This window comes from Vipera berus, assembly GCF_964194415.1.
Source record: "Vipera berus genome assembly, chromosome: 7".
In the NCBI taxonomy this organism is placed as follows: Eukaryota; Metazoa; Chordata; class Lepidosauria; order Squamata; family Viperidae; genus Vipera; species Vipera berus.
The window spans coordinates 12,278,051-12,305,593 of record NC_138209.1 but is presented as its reverse complement, the minus strand read 5'-3'; the positions used below and the strand labels follow the sequence as shown (position 1 = coordinate 12,305,593).

Here is a 27,543-nt window from a genome sequence, read left to right as displayed (position 1 = left end):
CATGAACAAAGGTGAAACCAAGACTGAAAGTCTCCCCCCCCCACAAAAGGTTACAAAGTAAAAACTTAAAACTCCCCATCCCTAAATGTGTCATAAATCACAATCCCCAATAAACATCTTTGGTGGGCTCTCTAACGGTAGCTCCAGACCGCCAAAAGCTTAGGCTGCTTGACCTTGGTTCCCACAAGAAACATATTGTTATGACTAAACTAGAAGAATTCATCTTCTCCCTCCCCCCCTCCCTCCCATTGCTGTGGCAAATGAAAAATAAAGAAAGATGGCTGTAGCCAGAGTAGTTTGAAGGTTTGACACTTGGGGCATATAAATATTAACACGAGAACAAATCAGTCTATCCTTTCTGTCAAGTCACCTGAGATAGGGCAACCTCTTGAGTATTTCAAAGAATGACTTATTTAAAATAAACATGCCATTTTTCCTTTCAGGTTAAGAAGGAATGCAGTTTCTTCTTTTTACTATCAATGGGCCTTAATGGATATGCACTATAAGACAACAACAACAGCAACAGCAACAGCAACAACAACAACAACAACAACAACAACAACAACAACAACAATAATAATAATAATAATAATAATAATAATAATAATAATAATAATAATAATAATAATAATAATAATAATAATAAGTTGGAAGGGACCTTAGAGGTCATCTAGTCCAACCTCCTGCTCAGGCAGGAAACCCTATATCATTTCAGGCAAATGGCTGTCCAGTCTCCTCTTAAAAACTTCCAGTGTTGGAGCATTCACCACTTCTGGAGGCAGTGCTATCATGTCACCCCTCACCCTTCTCTTCGTTAAACTACACATACCCAATTCCACTTTAATTTAACCTGCTGATTACATAAATTGACTGAGATTCTATCCTTATCCAGATCTGGCATTACATTGCAATATTATATGTCAAAATTGTTATTGTGGTTTAGCATTGAGACAAACTTACTCAGATATGTGACTAAAACCAGCGAAACACTTACAATAGCTGACTTCTATTGATTTCCGAGAAACTTAACTATGACCGACTTCTCAAAATTCTAGAAACAACTTAGAAACACTGTGTATAAATTATACATTGAACTCATACACTTATTGAACTAATATATGGCAAACAAAATTCACTACAGGTAGTTCTTGACTTACGACCACAACTGAGCCCCAAACTTATGTTGCTAAGTGAGACATTTGTTAAGTGATTTTTGCCCCATTTTATGACCTTTCTTGCCACAGTTGTCAAGTGAAACACTGCAGCTATTACGTTAGTACCCGCATTGTTGAGGTCAATATGCTGCTGGCAATCGGCAGAGTTAGCCTGCAATACTGCATTCTAACCACTGTGTGTCACCAGAGTGCAAGGGTGATCACATGACCCAGGAACAGTGCAACTGTCATAAGTACATGCCAGTTGCCAAGCGCCTGAATTTTGATCACATGACCATGGGGATGCTGCACCAATCATAAATGTGAAAACGGTCATGTCACTTTCCAGTGCCATTGTACCTTTGAATGGTCACTAAACAAATGGTTGCAATGTGAGGACTGCCTGTAGCTCAAGAAAAAGAAAAATGGTTGTTCTTATCTCCTGTTCTATATGAGTTAAAGATGGTCTCTATGGCTGTCTGCCACATAACTAATTTTCTTGGAGACTGCCTAGAGATGGGGAATTACCAGTGATGTTTTGCTTTATTTATATTGTTATTATTCAATTGTTCATATTCCGAAGCAGTGGAAAATTAGATATTGCAAATGCATATATATTACTGTATTACATTCAAGGCATTATTTTAACAATAGGGAAGAAAGTTACTTTCAAGCAACAATATTTCCAACGGGAGCCAAGAGCAAAATTGTATTTTGCCATACATGTTGAAGCAGTCCAAGAAGCATTTTAGTTTAAAAACCAACAGACCATCACATCTGACATGGTAATTACTCATTTCAAACCCTTTGTGCCAAGAATGGCCAATTTTCCCCTTTCTCACATTCAGCAAAAATGAAAAAAGACTCTGTATCTGAAGAATGAAAGTCTGGAAAATGTCTCCCAAATAATCTGACACATCATATCGAAACTCCACAGGCCAGATTGTGTTATTTTGCATAGGCTGCAATTAAGCATCATTTCAGAACCATATGTTTTCTCAATCACACAACTTTCTGCTCTAAATCTAGGCTGGCATTTTATTCCTAGGTACCCCAGAAAGAATCCAGAAAAAGCTGATTTTACTTAATTCTCTCTGAAAGCGATAGAGTTTTCAGCCAAATCCCCTATTTTTTTTCAATGGAGAACTGAATTCAGTAGATTAACTGTCAAGTATACCTGTACAGAATTGTAATCTTAATTATGTTTGTAGTCACATAAGATTATCATTAAGTCATTCAGACTGTATGGTAGGCCTTTTATTTTCAGTGGAATATATTACGAAATGATGAATGCAGAATCTTAGTTTCCATATTTTAAAAATGCAATGGCTAGAATATAAACTGTGATCCATCTCTGGACAATTTATAGTTAATCTAGAAGTGCCCCGAGAAATTTTGACACTTAAAGTAGAATACTCCAATGATACCAAAATATAATTGAAAATATCAACAATATATGCTATGTGAAACTGCAAAATGTGTGCATAAGCCTGTCCTAATACATTTCATCAACAGCAAGCAAAAAGTCCACATGCAAATTTCCCTAACTCTGTGCAATCATCTAGAGCAGACATGTCAAACTCGCGACGTCACGTGACGTCGCACAACGTATCGGAATGGTTTTGCCATTGCCGGCAATGGGATGAGCGTGGCTTCTGGATGACGCATCCGGCCCGCGGGCCAGCAGTTTGACACCCCTGATCTAGAGCATGTGGTGATACAAACGTAGAATCTCTTTCGTCTGCAACTCTTTAAAATAGCCACATCTTTACAGGTCAGTTGTTAAGTATAACTGTCTAATCAAAGGGAAAAAATGCAGCTGCTTTAAAGAGATGCAGATAGTTATTGTGCTCTTGTTCTGAAGCATCCTTTTCAGAATTATTTATGAAGAGCCATATAGCTTTAATACAGTTGGATTTCTTACTTATTGCTATTATTATTATTATTTATAATAAATATTGCATATTTAAATGTAAGTGATTTTCATCATAATGAAGACCATGATCTATGCTGTTTTCTTGATTTTAGAGGCTGTTGATGGACAACTTCCAAATCTTTAGTGACCCAGTCTTTAAATAACTTATCAATAAATCCAGTAAAACCCTCTATCCATCCACTACAAGCACACAGTCCTGTTTTTCATGTCCACATATTGTAACTCCTTGGACACACTTACTGTAATGTTCTCAAACCAGAGGGTTATCATAGGCCTTAAGATTTAGCACATACAGGTAGTCCTCAACTTACGATCACAACTGAGCCAACATTTCTGTTGCGATGTGAGACATTTGTTAAATGAGCTTTGCCCCATTTTACAACCTTTCTTGCCATAGTTGTTAAGTGAATCCGGCTTCCCCATTGACTTTGCTTGTCAGAAGGTCACAAAAGGTGATCATATGACCCCGGGACACTGCAACCGTCATAAATATGAGTCAGTTGCCATGCGTCTGAATTTTGATTGCGTGGCCATAGGGGTGCTGCAACAGTTGTATGTGTGAAAAATGGTCATAAGTCACTTTTTTCACTGCCATTTTAACTTTGAACAGTCAGTTGCTATTGAAAATCAAAGGCTATCTGCATAGGATTTCATTGCATTCTTTATATCCTTTGATACCGACAAAGCCAATTATATAATGTACCTAAAACCAATTTCAATGGGACTGAAACAGAAATTTTATATTTCTACAGCTAAACCATCAGTTTAAAAATCCTAGGTTTTGAAGCAATGAATGCCTTGAAACTCAGAGACATTAACATGGATAGGAAGTAAAATCTGCATCTATATTCATAGGGGGGGGAGTCAAAATAATTGTTACTGCTAATTAAAAATGTAAATCCAATACAATTCCCTACATATATATTTTAGAACAACTGCATGCATTTTTGCCAGAATTTATTTTATTCCTGGATTCAGAATTCAAGCACCATGCAACATCCACTTGCATTCTCCAAATAATTTCAACGTATTGCCAATAAATAAACCAGAAAAAGAGAGAGATGATTTTGGATACTGCCCACGGATTTGACATACAAATACAAGTTTGTCCCCAGCTGCCTTTGAGATGATAAAAGAAATGCATATATAATGAAACCGTAACAGACTTGGAGAAATGGCCAGTTTTGATATTGAACAAAAGTAATATATTGTGGTATATTGGTTAATCAAAAGTCTTTGTTTCTTTATGCAAGCACAGTCAAATTGACTCATATTTGAGGGTCTGCAATGGCTCTCAATGAGCTGTGGTTTCTTTCTACTCCCCAACTTTTCTGAACAGCTATGCCATATTGTTACAGATAGTCCTCAACTTACTACCCGTTGCTGAGTGACTGTCAAGTGCAGGAAATCAGGAGTCCAGACAGTACAAATAAATATAGGTTTATTTTATGGTAATGCTCTCTACAAGACTTTGAATTACTAATGGTAAAAGCAAATTGCCAGAAGATAAGAGTCAATGGAATTTAAGGTGGGCTGGACTTAGATCTCTTGTGAGTATGAAAGGACTCGAGACTAATGACGTGTTTGACTCCTCCCTCACGCTCAGCCTGGTCATCTCCTACAGCAGGGGTCCCCAACCTTGGCCACTTTATGACTTGTGGACTTCAACTCCCAGAATTCCTCAGCCAGCAAGGTTGGGGACCTCTGTCCTACAGTGACTGTTAGAAATTAGAATGGACTTTCCCACAACTACCTATGATCCAGATTTGAAATTCCAGATTTGAAATTCTGCATTCTAACCACTGCGCCACCACAGCTCTTATAATTTAGATTCTAACCTGCCCCCCCCCCCAAAAAAAAAGAATTTGGAAAGATGGGAGATAACTGTCGTCAGTTTCTATTGGGTCAAAAAAAAAGCAGAAAATAATATTACTGTATGCATTTCATTAAAACATGTGAAACAGTAAAAAGCAAGGAATGAAATTCAGTGAACCTATAACTAAATTAAGTGATAAACACAGTCCCCCACACTCTGGCTGTGTTTATGTTTTGTGGTAAGTCATGGTTTGGTTTAAGTATGGTTTACTGAGTAAGCTGTAATTTCTGTGGTCCCATATCACACTAAGACGTAAATCATAGTCAACCTCAGTTTACCTCACGTTTACATAACAAAACTTAATGGCTAAGTGTGACTGCTAGTGAAAGTCTTCGAACTTAATTGATTTGCAACACACTGGATTTCTACAGTGGCATGTAATTGATTAAAATGAAAGAAATGTAAACCACCATGCTAGTACCTCAAAGGTGCTTATTTTCTAAAAGAAGAACTAATCCTTCCATGCCCCCCTCCACCCAGTCAGAACTGATGAAGCTTCTTGGATGAGAAGCGAAACGTCTTGTTCTTCAAGAAAAAAAACATTCCTTCTTCGAGGGGAAAAAAAACAGTCCAGTTGCCTTTTGAAGAAAAAAAAATTACCTTTGAGACAACCATGACCTGGATGACTGAGAATCTCCATAAACATTCAGCACTTTAGTAATAGCATTTGTATCAGTTTCCAATTCTTTAGGATCGTTGTGGCGAACCTATGGCACACGTGCCACAGGTGGCACGCAGAGCCCTCTCTGTGGGCAAGCGTGCCGTCGCCCCAGTCCTAGTCCTTCAGCTGGGTTTTATAAAACCTTTTCACTTTAGGCCTCTGCCGCCATATGCAAAAAAAAAGGTTCAATCAACCAATCAATTTCAACTTCTCGCGGGGAAAAAAAAGATGTCGCAGAGTTGGATCTGATTGATTGAACTTTTTAGTCCCACCCAGTCTGCCGTTACCACCGCAGCTACGCCCACCCAATGGGCCACGTCTACCCGGCAACCAACGATACATAAGTGGGTTTTGGGTTGCAGTTTGGGCACTCGGTCTCTAAAAGGTTCTCCATCGCTGCTTTAGGAAAAGATGATTAAAAGAATTGTTTCCATCTCTAATTCAGAGCATGAATTCTGGAGAATAAGGTTCGTGCATAGAAAGCTTTGTACTCATATAGCAAGATGTGGGTGGAGGAAGTTGAATAAGGACAAGTGTTTATATCTGTTCTCAGGAAAACAATAACCAAGACCCTCTAACTACATTCTCTGTTCCTTCAGCTGCATCCATTAACATTTAGCCACAGATTCCATTGTAAATCAGCCCATTGCACTGCGAAAATATTTTTCATGCCTGAAATGTTTTGCTTTTTAAATCTGGAGAGAGAAAAATCTCTGCATTATTATGTGGTGCATGAGTATTTGCCAAGATCACAGCAGCTTCCTTGCATATAGGCAAAACAACAGCCAAGTAGGGTGGGTGTAACAGAAGTCAGAATTTTATTCCCACTTGATAAATTCAGCGGGGCCAAGGCTACATTCCTAATTACATGAGAGTAAATCTGACTAAACACAACGAATAAAAATTGTAATGTACTGGCTTTTTGTTATGCTGAAAGTACTTGCTTGTCTGTATCGTTTGTTAATTGCTCTATTCACCTGGATGTTGTAACTGTTGCTGGGCCGGCCTAGACTGGTTGTCTCCAGCCGGCTAAGTAGGTCTTTGGGTGGGAAACCACTGCTTTAAACTTATTGGTCGCCACCTCTCGGCCAACCGTATAAATAGCTGCGCAGCAGCTCCTATGTTGCTTCTGTTATGTTCTGACCTTCAATAAAGCCTGTTGCTGTTTGGAACCTTCCGTCTCGCTCAATGCCTGCAAAGAACTGGCGACACAACCAAAATCATGTTGAATAATTCCCCAGCAATTGAACTACTGTCTTGTAAATAGCTGAAAATTTCAACGCAGTTGGGGGTGGGATTTTTTTTTTATTTTTTATTTTTTTGATGGGGTGAAAATACAGGCAATAGGGTGTTCACCAGCAGGTGGAGCAATACGACAGCAAAAACAATTGGTAGGAAATGGGTTAAAATAGACCAGTCTCTACTGCACCTTTATGGGTTTCTACCTTTTTTTTTCTAGAGAACTGCAGAACAGTCCTACCAAAGCAGGAAATAAAAGTTACAGATACAGCATTTTCACAATTTGCCAAATTGCCTCCCTACCTCAGAACTAAAATATTTTTTTTTTCATTTCATCCACTCCTGGAAGTTTGTGAATTGTTTCCTGTATGTGGTATGTCTATGGAGATTCTCAGTCATCCAGGTCATGGATGTCCCACAGGTGCTTTTTCAAAAGGCAACTGGACTTTGTTTTCCCTTGAAGATGTTTCACTTCTCATCCAAGAAGCTTCTACTTCTTCTACTGAAGAAGCTTCTTGAATGAGAAATGAAACATCTTCAAGGAAAAACCAAGTCCAGCTGCCTTTTGAAAAAGCACCTTTGGGGACTATGTTGTATGTTGCAATGAGGACATATCAGGCAACATCAACTGAGGCATCCTAGAGTATCAGATCTAAGGTGACCTTCTAGGCCTAGGGCCATCTTAGGCAACAAAGAAATACAGCTTTCTGCATCTCTTTGCCACCATTTATGGTCAACCAAATGATCTGCAGTCCAAATCTAGTAGCCCCGTTCCTTGTAAGGAGCACTGACTCCAGAAAGTCAGAAAATCTTATATCCTTAGCAATCTTTTCCAGCTTAATTCTTAACCAAGAGAAAGTTTTTTTATGCATTATATTCTGACCACAGTGGGTGCTAACGGTTTGCAAAGGTTTTTTCTAAGAAATGCTGCTGACCATCTTGCTGGTGGCCACCTGCACTGGATTGATCCACTAGTAGTAACTTTGCATACAAAATGAAATTCTCATGACCCAGAAGAAGCCCCAATGTCTGGAGAATATTTACTCATGTATTTACTTGTGTAAACATTCTTCTGAATGATTGTTAGGATTCTCATCTATTCACAAAATGTGAATTATGCTGTACCAGAGACAAAATGAAGTGCAGAGCAGTGATTTATCAGAATGCAACCTACCAAAATCTCCAAGTCTCATCTCTTGAAAGCTGCTGCACATTACTCCTGCTTATGGTTGACCTTTTTCCAGGCAGGTGAGCTTGCTAGCAAACAAAGTTCAAGGCTCCAATCACCTTTCATTCTAATTTTCTGTTGGGTTAACTTGAGGTCAAGAAGCATTCTTGAAAATAAAGTTAAGTCTGGATGTGTATGTGGAGGGGGGGGGAAGAGGTCAGAGAGCTTAAGGGCACCAAAGGAATTGTTTGCAGGTATATTTATGTTCCTGGATGCCTAGTAATTGTCAAAAGACAACAAAAAGTTTTGCTGAAGAAGAAGAAGAATATGAAAAATTGCACTTCCCTGTTGTGTATTAAAAATGAGAAAAAGCCTGCATTACTTGAGATGAATGGGAACAATTTCTTTACTGTCTTTTTGTTCTTTTGTTCCTTCAAATTTTATATGCTGTTTTCCTTCTAGAGCAATAGATCTGCCAAAGACAGTGAGAAAATCCTCTTTTCTACAAATTGTCAGCGCGCGAAGCAACACACACATACAGTCTTGCTACAAGGACATGCGTAGAACAAGAATAAGATACTTGGAGATTCTTAGTACCTTGCAAATTTTAATTCTTATTGTAGGAGGCAGGGATTTGATTCTGGCAAATGAATACATGGAAATGGATTGTTGCCATAGCACGCTGAGACAGCTGCCTTAATATTTAACTACTTTTCAACTTATTACCAATTTGACTCAGGAATGCAAACCATGCTTGGCTTCAGTTTACTAATTTTCATTTATCTTTTTCCCCTGGGTTATCCATCCTGAAAAAAATCATTGTACATTTATCAACAGCTTGCTTCAAGATATTCTCTAATAATAACACATCAAACGTTTCAAGTGATCTATGTGTTTATTTGGTGCTTTAGAGTTGATGTTAATTCCTGGAAACCACCTGGATTAGTCCTTGCAGTTCTCTTGGCAAGATTTCAGTAGTTCACCATTGCCTGTTTCCTAGGGCTGAGAAAGAATGACTGGCCTAAGTTCACCTAGCTGGCTTTATGCCTAAGGTAGGACTAGAACTCCCAGTTTCCTGGTTTCTAGCCCGATGTCTTAACCACTACAATAAACTAGGTCTCTTGTATTTAATTATCGACAAGAAATGACACATAAACAAGAGTATGCAGTTCTAAACACATGCACCAATAAAATGCTAATCTTTAAAAAGTATTGTTTTGTTTTAATTTTGAAGTTTTAAAAAACTTTTTAAAGAAACAGGGCAACTATGTTATCAGTAACACTATCATTACCAAAAATGTCTGAACCCCCTTTTATAAAATTTATAACATTAAATTTTTAATATTCTTCAATCTATAAACAAGGATGAACATTACATAGACATTAGCCAATCAGTAAACACCACAAAAGATCCATAATGAATGACTGAAGAAACTTACCTGGGATCACTTCAAAAAGGAACTTTCCTGGGTTTTCATCGCTGGAAGGATGCTCAATCACACGATTTCCAGGTAAGAATATGGTACCCTTAAAAATAAAATTAGGAAAAAGGACAAGATGAATTTTTTTAGATAAAAGGAAGAAGAAGAAAAAAACCAGTTAGATCATTAGGGGCACACTTCTCCCAACCAGGTCTCAATTAAGGTCATGGACTAGGACAGGGGTCCCCAACCCCGTCTGTGGACCCGCACCAGTCCATAGCATGCCAAAACCCAGGCCGTGCAAAGAAGGGAAGCCCCCTCCACCAGATGCAGGCAGCACACAGAACTACGCCCCCTCTGGTTCATGGAAAAACAGTCCCTGGTCCCCAAAAGGAACCTTCCTCTATGGCAGGGGTAGGCAACCTTGGCTCTTTTATGACTCGTGGACTTCAACTCCCAGAATTCCTGAGCCAGCCATGCTGAGAGGAAAGGGAGAGTTTCCATGCTGAGCCATGCTGGCTCAGGAATTCTGGGAGTTGAAGTCCATGAGTCACAAAAGAGCCAAGGTTGCCTACCCCTGCTCTAAGGAAAAGAATCAGATAACCAGCTTCTTCTAAGACACTTTGTAGCTTTCCCCCCTATCTCAAAAGTCTTGTGAAAGTTGGAGACTGGAGAGTAATTGCCAGATCCAGGAAGGCCTCTTTGAAAACTGCGGGTATCATTCTCTCTCAAAAGGTGAAAACTGTCTGGATACAGATTGTCATGCTTCCTTCAGGCAAGAACTAGGTGACAGAGGTCATTGCAGAAAGCACTAAGAGAGATCCAACCTATGAGTAAGGAGAAATGTTCGGACAGTGAGAACAATTAATCAGTGGGATAGTTTGCCTCCTGGAGTTGTGGCCCTTCCATCACTGGAGGTTTTCAAAAATAAATTGGATAACCATTTGACCAGGATGATATAAGATCTCCTGTCTTGAACAGAGGATTGGAGTAGAAGTCCTCTCAGGTCCCTTCCACCTATGATTCTATGTTATATGTTATATTTTCTCTAAGAGCCGTGGTTGCGTAGTGGTTAGAATTACTGCAGGCTAATTCTGCTGACTGCCGGCCGTTCAATCCTCACCAGCTCAAGGTTGACTCAACCTTCCATCCTTCTGAAGTCGGTATAATGAGGACCCAAATTGTTGGGGGCAATATGATGACTCTGTAAACTGCTTAAAGAGGGCTGTAAAGCAGCATGAAGTAATATGTAAGTCTAAGTGTTATTGCTAAGTGCTATTCCATGGTACTCTAAAGATCAAAATTCATCTCAGTAATTTGGCAACTGTATGCCATAGCACTGGATTCTTGGTTCACAGTTCACGTTTAACCATGGTTTTTGCAAGGCACAGTAGCCTGGCTCATTGTTTTATAAATGGGGAAAAAATGTCAAAATCATGGTTTACTCTCTGTAAATGTAATTCTTAAGCAAGTGTAACAGAAACTGTAATTTGCAAATGACACCCAGCCAATAATCCTCCTCTATAGCCAGTCCCCCCTTCATGGATTACTGCCTTGTCGTGGCGAAGGGGCTTGCGTAATTCAATGAAGCTATGAGCTATGCCGTGCAGGGCCACCCAAGACGGACAGGTCATAACCGAGAGTTCTGACAAAACGTGATCCACTGGAGAAGGAAATGGCAACCCACTCCAGTATCTTTGCCATGAAAACCCTATGGACAGTACCAAAAGGCAAAACGATATGACGCTGGAAGATGAGCCCCTCAGGTCGGAAGGCGTCCAATATGCTACTGGGGAAGAGCAGAGGGCTAGTACTAGTAGCGCCAGAAAGAATGAAGCGACTGGGCCAAAGCCGAAAGGACGCTCAGCTGTGGATGTGTCTGGTGGTGAAAGGAAAGTCCGATGCTGTAAAGATTTTTTCTCCATAGGAACCTGGAATGTAAGATCCATGAATCAAGGAAAGCTGGACGTGGTCAAACAAGAGATGACAAGACTGAACATCGACATCTTAGGTATCAGCGAACTAAAATGGACAGGAATGGGTGACTTTAATTCAGATGACCATCAGGTATACTACTGCGGACAAGAATCCCTCAGAAGAAATGGAGTAGCCTTCATAGTCAATAAAAGAGTAGGAAAATCAATACTGGGATACAATCCTCAAAATGACAGAATGATCTCAGTTCGAATCCAAGGCAAACCATTCAATATCACAGTAGTCCAAGTCTATGCCCCAACCACCAGTGCTGAAGAGGATGAAATTGACCGGTTCTACGAAGCCCTACAGCACCTTATAGAACTAACACCCCAAAATGATGTCCTTATCATCATGGGGGATTGGAATGCTAAAGTAGGAAGCCAAAAGATAACCGGAATAACAGGCAAGTTTGGCCTTGGAGTACAAAATGAAGCAGGGCACAGGCTGATAGAATTTTGTCAAGAGAATACGATGGTGATAGCAAACACTCTTTTCCAACAACCCAAGAGACGGCTCTACACATGGACATCACCAGACGGTCAACACAGAAATCAGATTGACTATATGCTCTGCAGCCAAAGATGGAGAAGCTCTATACAGTCAGTAAAAACAAGACCAGGAGCTGACTGTGGCTCAGACCATGAGCTTCTTGTTGCAAAGTTTAGGCTTAAATTAAAGAAAGTAGGGAAAAGCGCTAGGCCAGTCAGGTATGAATTAAATCATATCCCTGTTGAATATACAGTAGAGGTGACAAATAGATTTAAGGAATTAGATCTGATAGACAGAGTGCCTGACGAACTATGGACAGAGGTTCGTGACATTGTACAACAGGTAGCAACCAAAACCATCCCAAAGAAAAAGAAATGCAAGAAAGCAAAATGGCTGTCTGAGGAAGCTTTGCAAATAGCTGAGGAAAGGAGGGAAGCGAAAGGCAAGGGAGAAAAACATAGATATGCCCAATTGAATGCAGAATTCCAGAGAATAGCTAGAAGAGATAAGAATGCCTTCTTAAATGAACAGTGCAAAGAAATAGAAGAAAAGAATAGAATAGGGAGGACCAGAGATCTTTTCAAGAAAATTGGAGAGATGAAGGGAACGTTTCATGCAAAAATGGGCATGATAAAGGACCAAAATGGCAGGGACCTAACAGAGGCAGAAGAGATTAAGAAGAGGTGGCAAAATTACACAGAAGAACTATACAAGAATGAGCTTAACGTCCCTGATAATCACAATGAGGTGGTCACTGACCTTGAGCCAGACATCCTAGAATGTGAAGTGAAGTGGGCCTTAGAAAAGCTGAGCAACAACAAAGCTAGTGGAGGTGACAGTATTCCAGCTGAGCTATTCAAAATCTTAAAAGACAGTGCAGTAAAAGTGCTACACTCAATTTGCCAGCAAATTTGGAAAACTCAACAGTGGCCACAGGATTGGAAAAGATCAGTTTACATTCCAATTCCAAAGAAAGGCAGTGCCAAAGAATGTTCAAACTACCGCACCATTGCACTCATTTCTCATGCTAGTAAAGTCATGCTTAAAATCCTACAAGCTAGACTTCAGCAGTATGTGGATCGAGAATTACCAGAAGTACAGGCAGGATTTCGAAGAGGCAGAGGAACTAGAGATCAAATTGCCAACATACGCTGGATCATGGAGAAAGCTAGGGAGTTCCAGAAAAACATCTACTTCTGCTTCATTGACTATGCTAAAGCCTTTGATTGTGTGGATCATAACAAACTGTGGCAAGTTCTTAAAGAGATGGGAGTATCAGAACATCTTATTTGTCTCTTGAGAAACCTATATGTGGGTCAAGAAGCAACAGTGAGAACTGGACACGGAACCACTGATTGGTTCAAAATTGGGAAAGGAGTCCGGCAAGGCTGTATACTGTCGCCCTGCCTATTTAACTTATATGCAGAGCACATCATGAGAAAGGCAGGGCTAGATGAATCAAAAGTTGGAATTAAGATTGCCGGAAGAAATATCAACAACCTAAGATACGCAGATGATACCACTCTAATGGCAGAAAGTGAAGAAGAACTAAAGAGCCTCTTGTTGCAGGTGAAGAAGGAGAGTGCAAAACTTGGGTTGAAACTTAACATTAAGAAAACCAAGATCATGGCATCTGGCCCTCTCAATTCCTGGCAAATAGATGGGGAAGAAATGGAAGTAGTGACAGATTTTATTTTCCTGGGCTCCAAGATCACTGCAGATGGGGACTGTAGCCAAGAAATTAAAAGACGCTTGCTCCTGGGGAGGAAAGCCATGGCAAATCTAGACAGCACACTAAAAAGCAGAGACATCACCCTGTCAACAAAAGTGCGTATAGTCAAGGCTATGGTCTTCCCAGTTGCAATGTATGGCAGTGAAAGTTGGACCATAAGAAAGGTGTTCTGAACCAGCCCTCTTCTCCCAACCCCTAATTAAGAGACGAGTCTGGAAAGCGTCCAAGGCTAAAAGGCTTCTGCCAAGGTTTAATTACACAGATAACAAAACACAAGAGCTTGTCTTCTCAAACGAAAAAGTTGCTTTCAGCAACTAGCCCCTCCCCAAACACTTCTTTTATAGAGAGCTCAGGGCGTGGTCTCCCTGTGCCTCCTCCCGAGGAGTCCCATAGTCTTTCTTTGTTTGTCCCTGCTCGTCTGCCTCCTACGTCGGGCGTCCTTGAACAGGGCCAGCTGTGGGTCATCATCCTCCGCACTCTCGGGCTCACACAGCTGAGAAGAGGTCCCCGGCTGAGGACTCTGCAAAGCCTCCAAATCATCATCAGCCGGTTCGTTTCCCTCCTCCCCCACATCTGAGTCCTCCGATACATCGGACCCGGCTGTCGGACCCACCGGCTGGCCCTGAGTCACAACACTATCCCGCACCGCAGGGCCCTTCCCTCGGGTCTGCCGATACGGATGCGGTCGGGATGGGAACTGTTCGTGAAAAGCAGTCACCAACGCAGGGGCATGAACGGCGGTCGCGTCTTCCCATGTGAAGTCCTCCGGCCCGTACCCTTTCCACTCGATCAGGTACTGGAAGCGACCTTTCAGCCAGCGGGAATCCCTGATGCTGGCGACCTCGTACTCGGGGGTGCTGCCTCCATCACGAGTTCCTGATGGGGGAGGTTCCGCTTGGCGAAGTGGACAGGCCGGTTGTTCGGGGACCAACAAGGACCGATGGAAGACGGGGTGCACGCGCAGGGAACGTGGCAGAGTTAAACGATAGGCGACCGGGTTGATGACGGCCTCGACTGGGAACGGTCCAAGGTAACGGTGGTCCAGCTTCCTCGCCGGCCGAGTGGATGGTAGGTTCCTGGTGGACAGCCAGACCCGATCCCCCACCGATAGTGGAGGCGTATCCCTTCTCGACCGATCGGCGAACCTCTTGTAGTCGGCCTTGGCCTTCTCCAGCTGCCGTCGCACCAACCGATGGATCGCCTGTAACTCCGCCATGAATTCGTTCGCTGCCGGCTCCGGTGAGTCCACGGGAGAAAGAGGGAAGAACCTGGGGTGATAACCCACGTTGGCCAAGAACGGTGTCATCTGCGTGGAGGTGTGTTGCGAGTTATTAAAGGCAAACTCGGCTATGGCCAAATAGTCCACCCAGTTGTCCTGCTGCAGGTTAACATAGCAGCGCAGATACTGCTCTAAGATGCCGATGACCTTCTCGGTACCCCCGTCGGTCTGAGGATGATGCGCGGACGAGAGGCAAACCTTAATGTCCAACGCCCGCATCAACTCCTGCCAGAAGCGGGCTGTAAACTGGGCCCCCCTATCGGAGACGACCCTGTCGGGAAGGCTGTGCAGCCGGAACACCTGTTGGATGAACATGCGACTAGTGGCGCGAGCTGACGGTAAGCCGCGACAGGGGATGAAGTGCGCCATCTTGGTCAACATGTCCACCACCACAAACACTGTCGTGAAGCCGGAGGATGGGGGTAGATCCGTCAGAAAGTCCATGGACACAGCCCCCCAGGGTCTCTTGGGCGTTGGCAAAGGCTGCAGTAAACCAGGCGGGGCCTGCCTGCATGGGACGCAGGAGGTGACATAAGACTGGACATCGTGTCGGACTCGGGGCCACCAGAAAGTATGGGAGACCAGGTTCAGAGTCTTGAACAGGCCAAAATGCCCCGCAGCCGGGTTATCATGACATTGGCTGAGGACGAGTCCCCTGAGTGGCCCTCCTGGAACATAGAGCCGGTCACGATAATACAGGAGTCCATCCGTGACCGACCAAGGCGAATCTGGCCCCACCTCTTCCTTCCGCTGAGCCACCCACGCCTCCTGCTGCTGCGCCTCCCGGATCCGAGCCCGTATATCCACCGGCTCCCGTACCGCAGCAAAAGACTCGACGGGGATCACTGTCCTGGGCGGAAGCTTGTCTTCCACTCGGGTGTACTCGGGCTTCCTGGACAGAGCATCCGCTCTCTGGTTGTGCCCGCTTGGTATATACCGCACCCGAAAGTCAAACCTCGCAAAGAAGAGGGACCACCGGATCTGGCGTTGGTTCAAATTCCGAGCGGTCTGCAGACTTTCCAGATTCTTGTGGTCCGTCCGGACCTCGATTTGATGCCGCGCCCCCTCCAGATGATGCCTCCAAGCCTCGAACGCCGCCTTGATGGCCAGCAGCTCCTTCTCCCAGATGGTATAGTTGCGCTCCGAGGGATTCAATTTCCGAGAGTGATACGCGCAAGGGAAAAGGGTACCGTTGGGCGTCGCTGCCTGGAGTAACACGGCCCCAATGGCAATGTCGGAGGCGTCCGCCTCCACGACAAACGGCCGTTGCGGGTCAGGATGCTTCAAGATGGGCTCCTTCATGAAGGCGTCCTTCAAAGCTTGGAACGCCTGTTGTTCGGGGGCGTTCCACTGGAACCGAGTCTTCTTCTGCAGGAGCCGGGTGAGGGGGGCTGTCAAGGCAGCAAAGCCAGGGATGAAGGTCCGATAGTAGTTGGCAAATCCAAGAAGTCGCTGAACATCCTTCACGCGACGCGGGGGTTGCCAACTCTGCAACGACTCAACTTTACTTGGATCCATGGCGATGCCCTCGGGAGAAATGCGGTGGCCCAAGAAATCAATGGTCACCTGGTAGAACTGGCACTTCTCCAACTTGGCAAACAGCCGATGTTTCCGGAGGCGCTGCAGGACCTGACGGAGATGCTGATGATGCGCTTCACGCGACGGGGAGTAAATCAGGATGTCGTCCAGGTAAATCACAACAAACTGGTCCAACAGATCCCGAAAGATGTCGTTCATAAAATGCTGAAACACAGCGGGGGCGTTGGTCAGGCCAAACGGCATCACCGTGTACTCGAAATGTCCATAGCGAGTACCAAACGCTGTCTTCCACTCATCACCCGGCCGAACCCTGACGAGGTTGTAAGCTCCACGCAGGTCCAGTTTCGTGAAGATCTTAGCCTCCCGGAGTCGGTCCAAGAGCTCGGGGATGAGGGGCAGCGGGTAGCGGTTACGCACCGTGATAGCGTTGAGTTTCCGGTAGTCACAGCAAAGCCGTAACTCGCCCGACTTCTTTTTGACGAAGAGCACGGGCGCAGACACTGGCGAGGACGAGGGCCGGATGAATCCACGAGCCAAGTTCTTTGTCAGGAAGTCCCGCAATGCGGCCAACTCGGGCTCCGACATGGAGTACAAACGCCCCACTGGGAGAGGCGCATCAGGGACTAGGTCAATGGAGCAGTCGTAGGGCCTGTGCGGGGGTAATTGGTCCGCCTCTGACTCGCTGAACACGTCAGCAAAGTCGGACAGTACGGGAGGCAAGGAAACCCCTGAGGAACCCTCCACCTGGCCGGCACAGATATGGCGGGTGTGGTCCACGCACTGCAAACTTGGGAAGGTGACCAAGTTCTGAGACCAATAGATCTGTGGATCATGCGCCCGGAGCCACGCCAGTCCCAAGACCACGGGGAAGTGCAGATCCGAAGTGACGTAAAACTGAATGGCCTCCACATGGGTACTGATGGCCATACACACGGGTTGCGTGGCGGCCGTGATAGGCCCGGACAGGAGCACTCGACCATCGATGGTCTCCACAAGCATGGGCGGATCCACCGGACACTGGGGAACAGCCCATTTGGCCACAAAGGCCGAATCCATAAAGTTAGTGGTAGCCCCAGAGTCAATTAAGGCATGGACCGGAATCCCCTCTGGCTTGCCAGGAAGGATCAGTCGTGCCTCCAAAATCAAATGCCGTGGAGGTTCACAGGCACCGTCGAAACGGCGTCGCTCGGCGTGATCGTTGTGGGTCGCCCGATCTTTCACACCGTCTAGATCGGGCTCGGGCCGTATTCCCGATAGCAAAGCAGGGGACTTTCTCGGAGCTGGCTTGGTCACTGACGCCCGCTGACGCTTCTTTGGGCAAGAAGCAGCCAAATGTCCAGGGTCCCCACAGTAAAAACACAACCCCTCCGATCGTCGTCTGTCCATTTCCGTCACCGATAGACGGGACCTGGCGGCACCCAGCTCCATTGGCTCCTCCCTCTGGACTGGGGGCTCACGCACAACAGGGGCGGCAGGGGTCTGTGGGGTGGCACGGCGACTCTTACGCTGCTGCAGCCGGGCATCGATCCGCAGACAAAGATGGATCAGCCCATTCAGATCTGAGGGAATGTCCACGCGGGCCAGCTCATCCAACATCTCCTCTGACAAGCCATCCTGAAAGGCATCCACGAGCGCAGCCTCATTCCAGGCAGAATCCTGGCTAAGCAGCCGGAAATCGCTGATATAGGCCTGTAGGGGGCGCTGACCCTGCCTCAAAGCTTTCAGACGTCGGGTGGCGGTCTGCGCCTTAATCGGGTCCTCGTACATGAGGCGCATATGGTCACAAAACCCCCCAAAGTTATCCAACAAAGGGCTAGGCTGTGCCAACAGAGGCGTGCCCCAACGAGCTGCATCTCCCGACAGAAGGCTCAACACGAATCCCACCTTATCACGGTCAGTGGGGAAATCAGCTGCTCTCACGCTGATATAAAGCTGGCATTGTCCCAGGAAGGCAGGAAACAGTTCTGGTTTACCAGCAAACTTATCCGGCATAGCTAACTGACATTTCCTCCTGGGTGGGGGGGCAGCATGTACCTGAGCCTGCAGTTGTGCCACCTGAGTGGCCAGCAAGGTGAGTTGCTGGTTGAGCTGGGCATTCTCGGCAAGAAGCTGCTCCATCGTAGTATTAAGGGGTGGGTGGCTGAAAGCAAACTGTTCTGAACCAGCCCTCTTCTCCCAACCCCTAATTAAGAGACGAGTCTGGAAAGCGTCCAAGGCTAAAAGGCTTCTGCCAAGGTTTAATTACACAGATAACAAAACACAAGAGCTTGTCTTCTCAAACGAAAAAGTTGCTTTCAGCAACTAGCCCCTCCCCAAACACTTCTTTTATAGAGAGCTCAGGGCGTGGTCTCCCTGTGCCTCCTCCCGAGGAGTCCCATAGTCTTTCTTTGTTTGTCCCTGCTCGTCTGCCTCCTACGTCGGGCGTCCTTGAACAGGGCCAGCTGTGGGTCATCATCCTCCGCACTCTCGGGCTCACACAGCTGAGAAGAGGTCCCCGGCTGAGGACTCTGCAAAGCCTCCAAATCATCATCAGCCGGTTCGTTTCCCTCCTCCCCCACATCTGAGTCCTCCGATACATCGGACCCGGCTGTCGGACCCACCGGCTGGCCCTGAGTCACAACAAAAGGCTGAGCGCCAAAGAATTGAGGCCTTTGAACTATGGTGCTGGAGAAGACTCCTGCGAGTCCCTTGGACTGCAAGGCGATCAAACCGGTCAGTCCTAGAGGAGATCAATCCTGACTGCTCTTTAGAAGGCCAGATCCTGAAGCTAAAACTCAAATACTTTGGCCACCTAATGAGAAGGAAGGACTCACTGGAGAAGAGCCTAATGCTGGGAAAGATCGAGGGCAATAGAAGAAGGGGACGACAGAGAATGAGGTGGCTGGATGGAGTCACTGAAGCAGTTGGCGTGAGCTTAAATGGACTCCAGAAGATGGTAGAGAACAGGAAGGATTGGAGGAATGTTGTCCATAGGGTCGCGATGGGTCGGACACGACTTCGCAGCTAACAACAACAATAGCCAGTCCTCCATCATAGTTTTGATTTTCAATGTTGACAAAAATCTCAATCGGAGTTGAGATCAAATTACGATTCACGGTTATTATCTCTGTGCAGGGTCTCTGGCAGAATTGTAGAGAGAGGGGCTCTTTCAGGAATGCATGACGACGTATTTTAATATTTAAAGTCGACACTTAGTACAACTATGCAGTGGTTATGTGTCCCTATAAATACAGCTGAAACTGAAGCTGATGCTCCATCTTGTTTGCTGATGATCGATCTGAGACTTCTGTTTTCTCTCCCATCTGCAGCCATGGAGCATGCAGAGTATAGATTTTCATTTTGACATCATTAATAGACTTATTTTTCCAGCAAATATTGCACAGTGAGGCAATAGAACCAGCATCTTCTAGGAGATACAGAAGATATCCCAAGTATCCATTACTTAATTCCTTACCTGTCTCTGTACCCCCAGAATTCTTTTTGGTATTACAGACACAAGTATGCATTTTCTCTTCTTTTTTAGTTTGTTTCCTATCAGCATTATAGAATAAGGATAGAATCAAGATCACATGAATCATTAGTACCACTTTATAATGCCTTAGTAAGACCACATTTGGATTACTGCATCCAGTTTTGGTCACCACGATGTAAAAAGGATATTGAGATTCTAAAGAGTGCAGAGAAGAGCAACAAAGATGGAAGTTAAAACATATGAAGAACGGTTGCAGGAACTGGGTATGTCTAGTTTAATGAAGAGAAGGACGAGAGGTGACATGATAGCAGTGCTCCAATATCTAAGGGGCTGCCACAAAGAAGATGGACTCAAGCTATTCTCCAAAGCACCTGAAGGCAGGACAAGAAGTAACGGATGGAAACTAATCAAGGAGAAAAGCAACCTAGAATTTCCTGACAGTGGGAACAACTAACCAGTGGAATGTCTTGCCTACAGAAGTTGTGGGTGCTCCAACACTGGAGGTTTTTAAAAAGGGGCTGGACAACCATTTGTCTGAAATAGTATAGGGTTTCCTGCTTGAGCACGGGGTTGTATTAGAAGACCACCAAGGTCCCTTCCAACTTTGTTATTCTGTTCTTCTGAATAGAGTGACAGATCAGTTATGGTTATGCCCACCTTTATGCCTTAAGATAGTAACTGAGATTAATTGAACAGACTGGGCTGCTGCCATGGATTAATTCATTCTATCACTTTCTGGATGCTTTCCGAAGCAGACATTCATTTTGTTTCTATAGCAGTTTATAATCTTCCCTATCAATGTGAAAATTCACATGATTTTTATTTGCAATTTTATTTAACATACACATACAGACATTTATAAGAGAAACTGGCTATCACATTTCTTTGCCCACCCTATATTCCTAATGGTGCATGCATTTCCTTTATGAACACATTCTTATATGTAGTGCTTTTTTTTGTAAAAAAAAAAATGTGCCAGAACTCACACACGTCATACAACTCGCCTTGCCTACCCTACAAGGTTCCATCCAAAAAAGATTCCGGAACTCCATTCTGGGTGTTCTATGACAAAAAAAAGCCCTGCTTATATGCATCTTTAATAGAAAACAGTCTAAAAACTGTAGAGAAATTGGAAGGGAAAATCAAGAAGATCAATTAAAACGAGGAGCAAAAAATTCACTTCTCTCCCTTATATCTGGCTTATAAAGCCAGTCTTCTTCAATCTTCAGCATTATAATGTTCAGTTACAGGGCTGAATTTTACTTATTTATCTGTTGAGGTGGATTTCAAACAAAACTAGAGACACCATTTTTCTAAATCGGTTATCTTGTCACTTCTGATTACTTTATCTTACATAATCAGCACAAGCTTTCTTTATTTTCAGATTTCACAAACTTTTACACATTTCCCATTCAATTCTAATCTAATAAACGTATCTGTCTGGAATGGAATCTGAACTGGGCTCTGTGTGTTTGTGTGTGTGTGTGTGTTTGTGTGTGTATGTGATATATACAGCATGAAATATTTGGGTAAAAACTAGTGAAATATTTACCAGTGAGGCCATGAGTGAACCAGAAGAAGATAGGCAAATATGGTGTTGATGGAGTCATTAAACAAGTCTACAAAGCAATGAATGTATGGCTTAACTCAGGTGCCTGACTGAAGAATTCTGGGAGATGAAGTCCACAAGTCATAAAAGGGCCAGGTTTGAAGAACCCTGGCTTAACTAGTCGGCTGAATAGGTCACAATTAAACTCTCATGAATGTGCAGTCTCTGGGAACTGGAAGGTTGAACTGGATTTTGCATGGCATGTCAAGGATCACAGTCAAAAAGTGGATGATACTAAGACCAAAAATAGTTCTGATTTAACAACCAAAGTCTAAGGAGCACCTTCAGGCTTTGCTCTTTAAAATCCTCCCCAGTCTTTCAAACATTAGAACAATATTTTTCCCTCCATCACCCTTGGAGCTCTCAGGAGCCAGTAAAGAGATGCTGGAATCCACTTTGCCAGTCTGTCTTATGCCATAAATGTTTTTTGTGAATAACAGTGGCTAGGTTTATACAATTTTATGTATTTTATTATTAAACGTCTATGCCTCCTACCTGGCCAGGAAAACAATACAGGCGTCTTTGACTTACGACTGTAATGGAGGCTGCCCATTATGGTCATAAGTCATGACGGTCCTAAAACAGTTACCTACATGACCAACCCAATTTTATGACCTTTTAGTGGCAGTCATAAAGCAAATGCTGTTGTTGTTATGTGAATTCCACGGCCTTTAAATGAACTATTTATTATGGAGCATTTTTGATGAACACCAGAAATTAACGTCAGTTTTCAGCAAAAATGTTGTGACCATGGGATGCTGAAAACTGCCATAAATGCAGGCCAGTTGCCAAGTGCCCAAAATATAGTAACTGCATGTGGGGGATGGGACTGCCTGCATTCTAACCACTGCACCACAGCTCTTAAAACAAAAATGTACCCACTCTGGTGCAAATAGGACCCAGATTGTTGGGGGCAATAAGCTGACTTTGTAAAAATGCCACGGGGGGGGGGGGCGAAAGCCCTAATAAGCAGGCATATACATAGAATGAAGGCTATTGCTAAGCACATTGGTTTGTGCTTAAATTGTAAGCGGCCCTGAGTCTTCAGAGAAGGGCAGGATATAAATGGGATTAAAATAATAATAATAAAAAAATAGGAAATCCAGACTGGCTTGTATTTAGGAAAATGGAAAACGAAGCAAAATAGAAATAAACTCTCACCTAACCCCAGTTTTGTGGGCAGTCGGGGGGGGGGGGGAACTACATTGTCACTCAAGAACTTTATCTCTAATACGTGCCCTGTACACATCAACACTTTCCCTGGCTCTGACGATAACATTAGACAGCCAGTCTAATAAATCATTCTATGTATTAAAGCTTACAATTAAGTGTCAGCTATTACACTTACATTACAACATTGCTCAACATTAATTAATAGTTACTGATTTTTAAAATATCCTCAACACATTGTTTTGACTTCTGTTTTCACCATCAATCACGTACAGTATTAATCACCAACGAAGCTTCAATCTCGCTTGTTCAATTGCACTGCGGTTGCTCATAGCAACGGAAAAACGCAGAAGAAATCATCTCCTCAAAAACCTTTCTTTTTTTTAAAAGAAAAGGTAAACAAACAGTTTATTCTAAAGCAACTTGGTAGTTTTGATTTCCACTGCATAGTTTGAGCTGAAAACAAACAATTAAAAATATTAAACTCTCACCAACCAACCTATCAGGATATAAGGTTCTCAGTATAGGAAGTCCTTGACTTACAACCACAGTTCAGCCTAACATTTCTGTTGCAAAGTGAGACCATTGTTAAGTGAATTTTGCCCGTTCTATGACCCTTCTTGCCACGGTTGTTAAGTGAAGCACTGCAGTTGTTAAGTTAGTAATATAGCTGTTAAATGAATCTGGCTTCTCCATTGGCTTTGCTGGTCAGAGGGTCACAATAGGGGATCACATGACCCCGGGATACTACATTGCCTCATAAATATGAGCCAATTGCCAAGCATCCAAATTTTAATCACATGATCACGGGGAAGCTGCAACAGTTGTGTGAAAAACAGTCATAAGCCACTCTTTTCAGTGCCCTTGTAACTTTGAACGGTCACTAAGCGAATGGTTGTAAGTTGAGGACTACCTGAATAAGTGATAAAAATAAAAAGCTAAAGAGGGAAGGAAAACGGATAGCATGTAAATCTCCTCCAAAGAAGAAAATAGAAATAAGGAAGCTGACTAGGTCCAAGGCCAGCGGTTTCATAATCAGACAATTTTTTAAAAAAGGATCCATTCCAATATAATATTATTTTCTAATGTGTTCCTGGCAGCACCTTGGATCTTCTCAGGCTACTAGAGACATTTTCTATCTTGCAGAAATTCTTTGGAAAAGCCCTTGAACATGGCAGTCTGCCCACTTTTTTCTAAACTTTCAATAGATCTAAAGAAGTTATTATCTGCTCCCCCGTGAGCAAAACTGCTTTTACTTTTTCCATGCTTTTTCTTATTATTGATTGATTGATTAATTGATTGATGCCTTCAAGTCAGTGATGACTCCTGGAAAGTGCCTGGACAAGTTTCCTGCAGTTTTCTTACTAAGCTTTCAGAAATGCTCTGCCCTTGCCTTCTTCCTAGGGCTGAGAGGGAGCGACTGGCCAAAGTCACCCAGCTGGCTTTGTGTCTGTAGCAGGACTAGACACACGGGGTCTCCCAGTTTTTAGCCTGGTGCCTTAACCACTATGCCAGACTGCCTCTCTTTTCCACAACTAGCAAATCTGAATTTGTGTACACCACAGCTGTACAAAGGTCCTTCAGAATAAATTGTTAACATTTTAACGGTAGAAGCATCTCGTCACGTAATCCCTGCATCTCTAAACTTAAATGGCACGGTCCATTATTTTATTTTTATTTATGGCAACTACAGACGTAGATGCAATCACTGATGTACAAATTTAATTTAAATAAAGTGTGTGCATGTGCGTTATGTGTATAGGGCTGGTCACATAGCAAGAAGAACTGATGGCAGGTGGACTACGTCAGTCATAGAATGGATTCATTTGATAAAAAGTATCCACGAAGGAGACCTAAAACAAGATGGCGTGATGACATCAGCAAATATTGCAAGCCCAATTGGCAAACGAAAGCTCGGAACCATATGTAGAAGAGGCCTTCATCTTGCAGTGGATAGCCAATGGCTAGAATGATGATCTCTCTCTCTCTCTCTCTCCCCTTCCATCCCTCCCCCTCCCCTTATCTATCTATCTATCTATCTATCTATCTATCTATCTATCTATCTATCTATCTATCTATCTATCTATCTATCTATCTATCTATCTATCTATCTATCATATGGACAAAGAATATAGGGGATAAAATATTAAAATAATATAAAAACATAATAACCTCACCATCATATGGAGCCAGTGGTGGGATTCAGCCAAATTGCACCACTTCGGCAGAACCAATAGCTAATTTTTTTGTTGCCCAGGCCCAGAATGGACTTTCAGAAGCAGCATCGACACAGAGAACCGGTTGTTTACGTATTTCAGTCCCACCACTGTATGGAGCCATAGAATTGCTGTGGGATGCTTGTTATATTTCAATATCTAAAGAAGCTAACCATCTAACTGCTTCTGACATGGCTGCAATGAGATCATCCCAGGTGCCTTGAAATTTCCTGAGGAGACATTCTTGATCTAGACATGGTCCAGAGACAGAAGGATAAAAGAGATTTTTAGGACTCTAATCTTAGAAAGCCCACAGACTTTTTTTTTAATCCCATTTATATCCCGCCCTTCTCCGAAGACTCAGGGCGGCTTACTATCTAAAGCACAAATCAATGTGCTTAGCAATGGCCCTCATTCTATGTATATGCCTGCTTATTAGGGCTTTTGCCCCCCCCAAGCGGCATTATTACAAAGTCGGCTTATTGCCCCCAACAATCTGGGTCCTCATTTTACCTACCTCGAAAGGATGGAAGGCTGAGTCAACCTTGAGCCTGGTGGGACTCGAACCTGCACTAATTGCAGGCAGCTGGTGTTACTTAAGGAGGCAGTAGCCCACTGCTCCACCAAGGCTCTTTTAAAATGGAAGATTCTGAATAAACCACTTTGAGTTTGTGCTTCAAAGGAAACAATAACAGCTGTCGTAGTATCAGATCTCTCTTTTCCCCTGCAGAGCCCCTTTCCAATTAATTCTCTCCATATTTAAGAAATTGCTCTTGCTGTATTTTACACGTAGATAGCATCTGAAATCAGTTGACTTCATGGGAAAGACGACTGTGAATTGTTCTGAAAAAATGTCCTTTAAACATTTCAGTTTAGAGAGTAAATGTTGGACCATCATCGCATGTGGTGGTAAATTATTCCTTGCTAAATTTGCCAACTCTAAAAAGCAGGCATTCAAAGAAGCCAGCTTAAAAAAAAGCACAATCCCAGGCTAACCTATCTATAATATAGATTTACGAATCAATGCTTGGGGATTAAACCAAAAGAAATGGAATTAATTAAATTTAAGACTTTTACCTGAAATATGTCAATCTTTGTTTACCACATGGGAAATTTCTAGCCCTCCCTCAAATGAAATTTGTATCTGCCTTGTTGAGTGTAACTGTAGACATCTGCTTGAAGGTCCCCCTAAACCCTTGTCCCTGACAGAATGATGGGTTTGGTGATACTTCAGGAAGAAAACTGTCCATCATGTTAGCTTCCTATGCCGCCAAACCATGTAGAGCTCATCATTCGAGATTGTGACGAAATTGAAAAACACATGCAAGATGGTGTGTTTTTCCACATATTCTAATGATTGTTATATACATATGAAAATGAAAACAAAAACAGCCAAAAGCCAAACCAAATCAAATGAAAATATTTAGGAGTCTCAGAACAGCCAAATGTATTAATGGTGTGGCATTGAAAATTCAATTTTCAAGCAACTCTCCAATTAATCTTAACATAAACTCCTAACATTACAGGGGAGGTAACCATGTTCTTAGCTCAACTGACTTCATGAGAAGTGCTGGCACCATCTGAGATTAAACAATAGATTGTTGTGTTAGTGGAATGCAAGTGAAAGATTAACTGGCCACTTTCTTAAGAAAAGAAAACATAAAAACTAAAAGAACTTGAAGAGACAGGAAAGAGGACAGAGAGAGAAGATTAAGATAAAAATAAAAATAAATGGTCAAGATAAAAATAAAGATAAAGGGATACGAGAAAAGGCAAGAAATGTATGTATGTATGTATGTAATACTGTAATATTAGTACTAATTTTTCTATAATTAAGTACTGAGAAACAGTTTTCTTGATGAACCTTTAAAAAGATACAGTTTATATCCTACCTACCGGTATATACTTTCTAGTTATATAATGCTATTGTTAAATAAAGTTTTAATTGTTCATAATTCTATTCTATTCTATTCTATTCTATTCTATTCTATTCTATTCTATTCTATTCTATTCTATTCTATTCTATTCTATTCTATTCTATTCTATTCTATTCTATTCTCCGAGATGACCATGGCCGACATGAAGGAGGCAGTGTGACACAGAGGATCATGGAAAGTGCTGATCCACAGAGCAGCCGAGATTTGGACAGGACTAAATGACTGACCATGCTGATGATGCATTACAGAAATGGATAACTACATAGAAGGATATGAACCTTGTAATTATAAGCTGGTCATAAATGTGGCAATCTATACAAACTATTTCCCCTTCCAAACCAAGAAATCTATGGTACCTTGAAGATTAAGCTTCCATATCCCGAAATGTTTATTCCAAAAAGTATTAGTTTGGTTTAACTTGAGCAAGTACTCAGGCAGCAAAATAAGTCTTTTTTTGCTGCTATCTCTGCCCTGCAGTGCTCCGAATCTCGGAAACGTTGCTATAATATATGATGTTAGCACTCTCCTTCCCTGTTTCATTGCTCCTCAGAAACCTGGAGAAGAGCTTAGTTTCCATGGTGCCTGAAGAAGGGGAAGTAATTGTATCAGTGGCTCATTCTATCTCATCATTCCACAGTCCCATTAGGGCAATGACAGGCACACTGGCT

The 27,543-nt window shown here is 43.0% G+C and overlaps 1 protein-coding gene across 1 annotated transcript in view; it reads right to left on the bottom strand.

The window, feature by feature from the left end:
- The window catches only part of ARHGAP24 (Rho GTPase activating protein 24), a 446,454-nt gene that overhangs the window by 252,642 nt on the left and 166,269 nt on the right, over window positions 1-27,543 (bottom strand). The window contains exon 3 of the mRNA XM_081332696.1: window positions 9,474-9,561. Within this exon, the coding sequence (XP_081188822.1) occupies window positions 9,474-9,561 (88 nt within the window). The remainder of the gene's footprint in view (window positions 1-9,473; window positions 9,562-27,543) is intronic.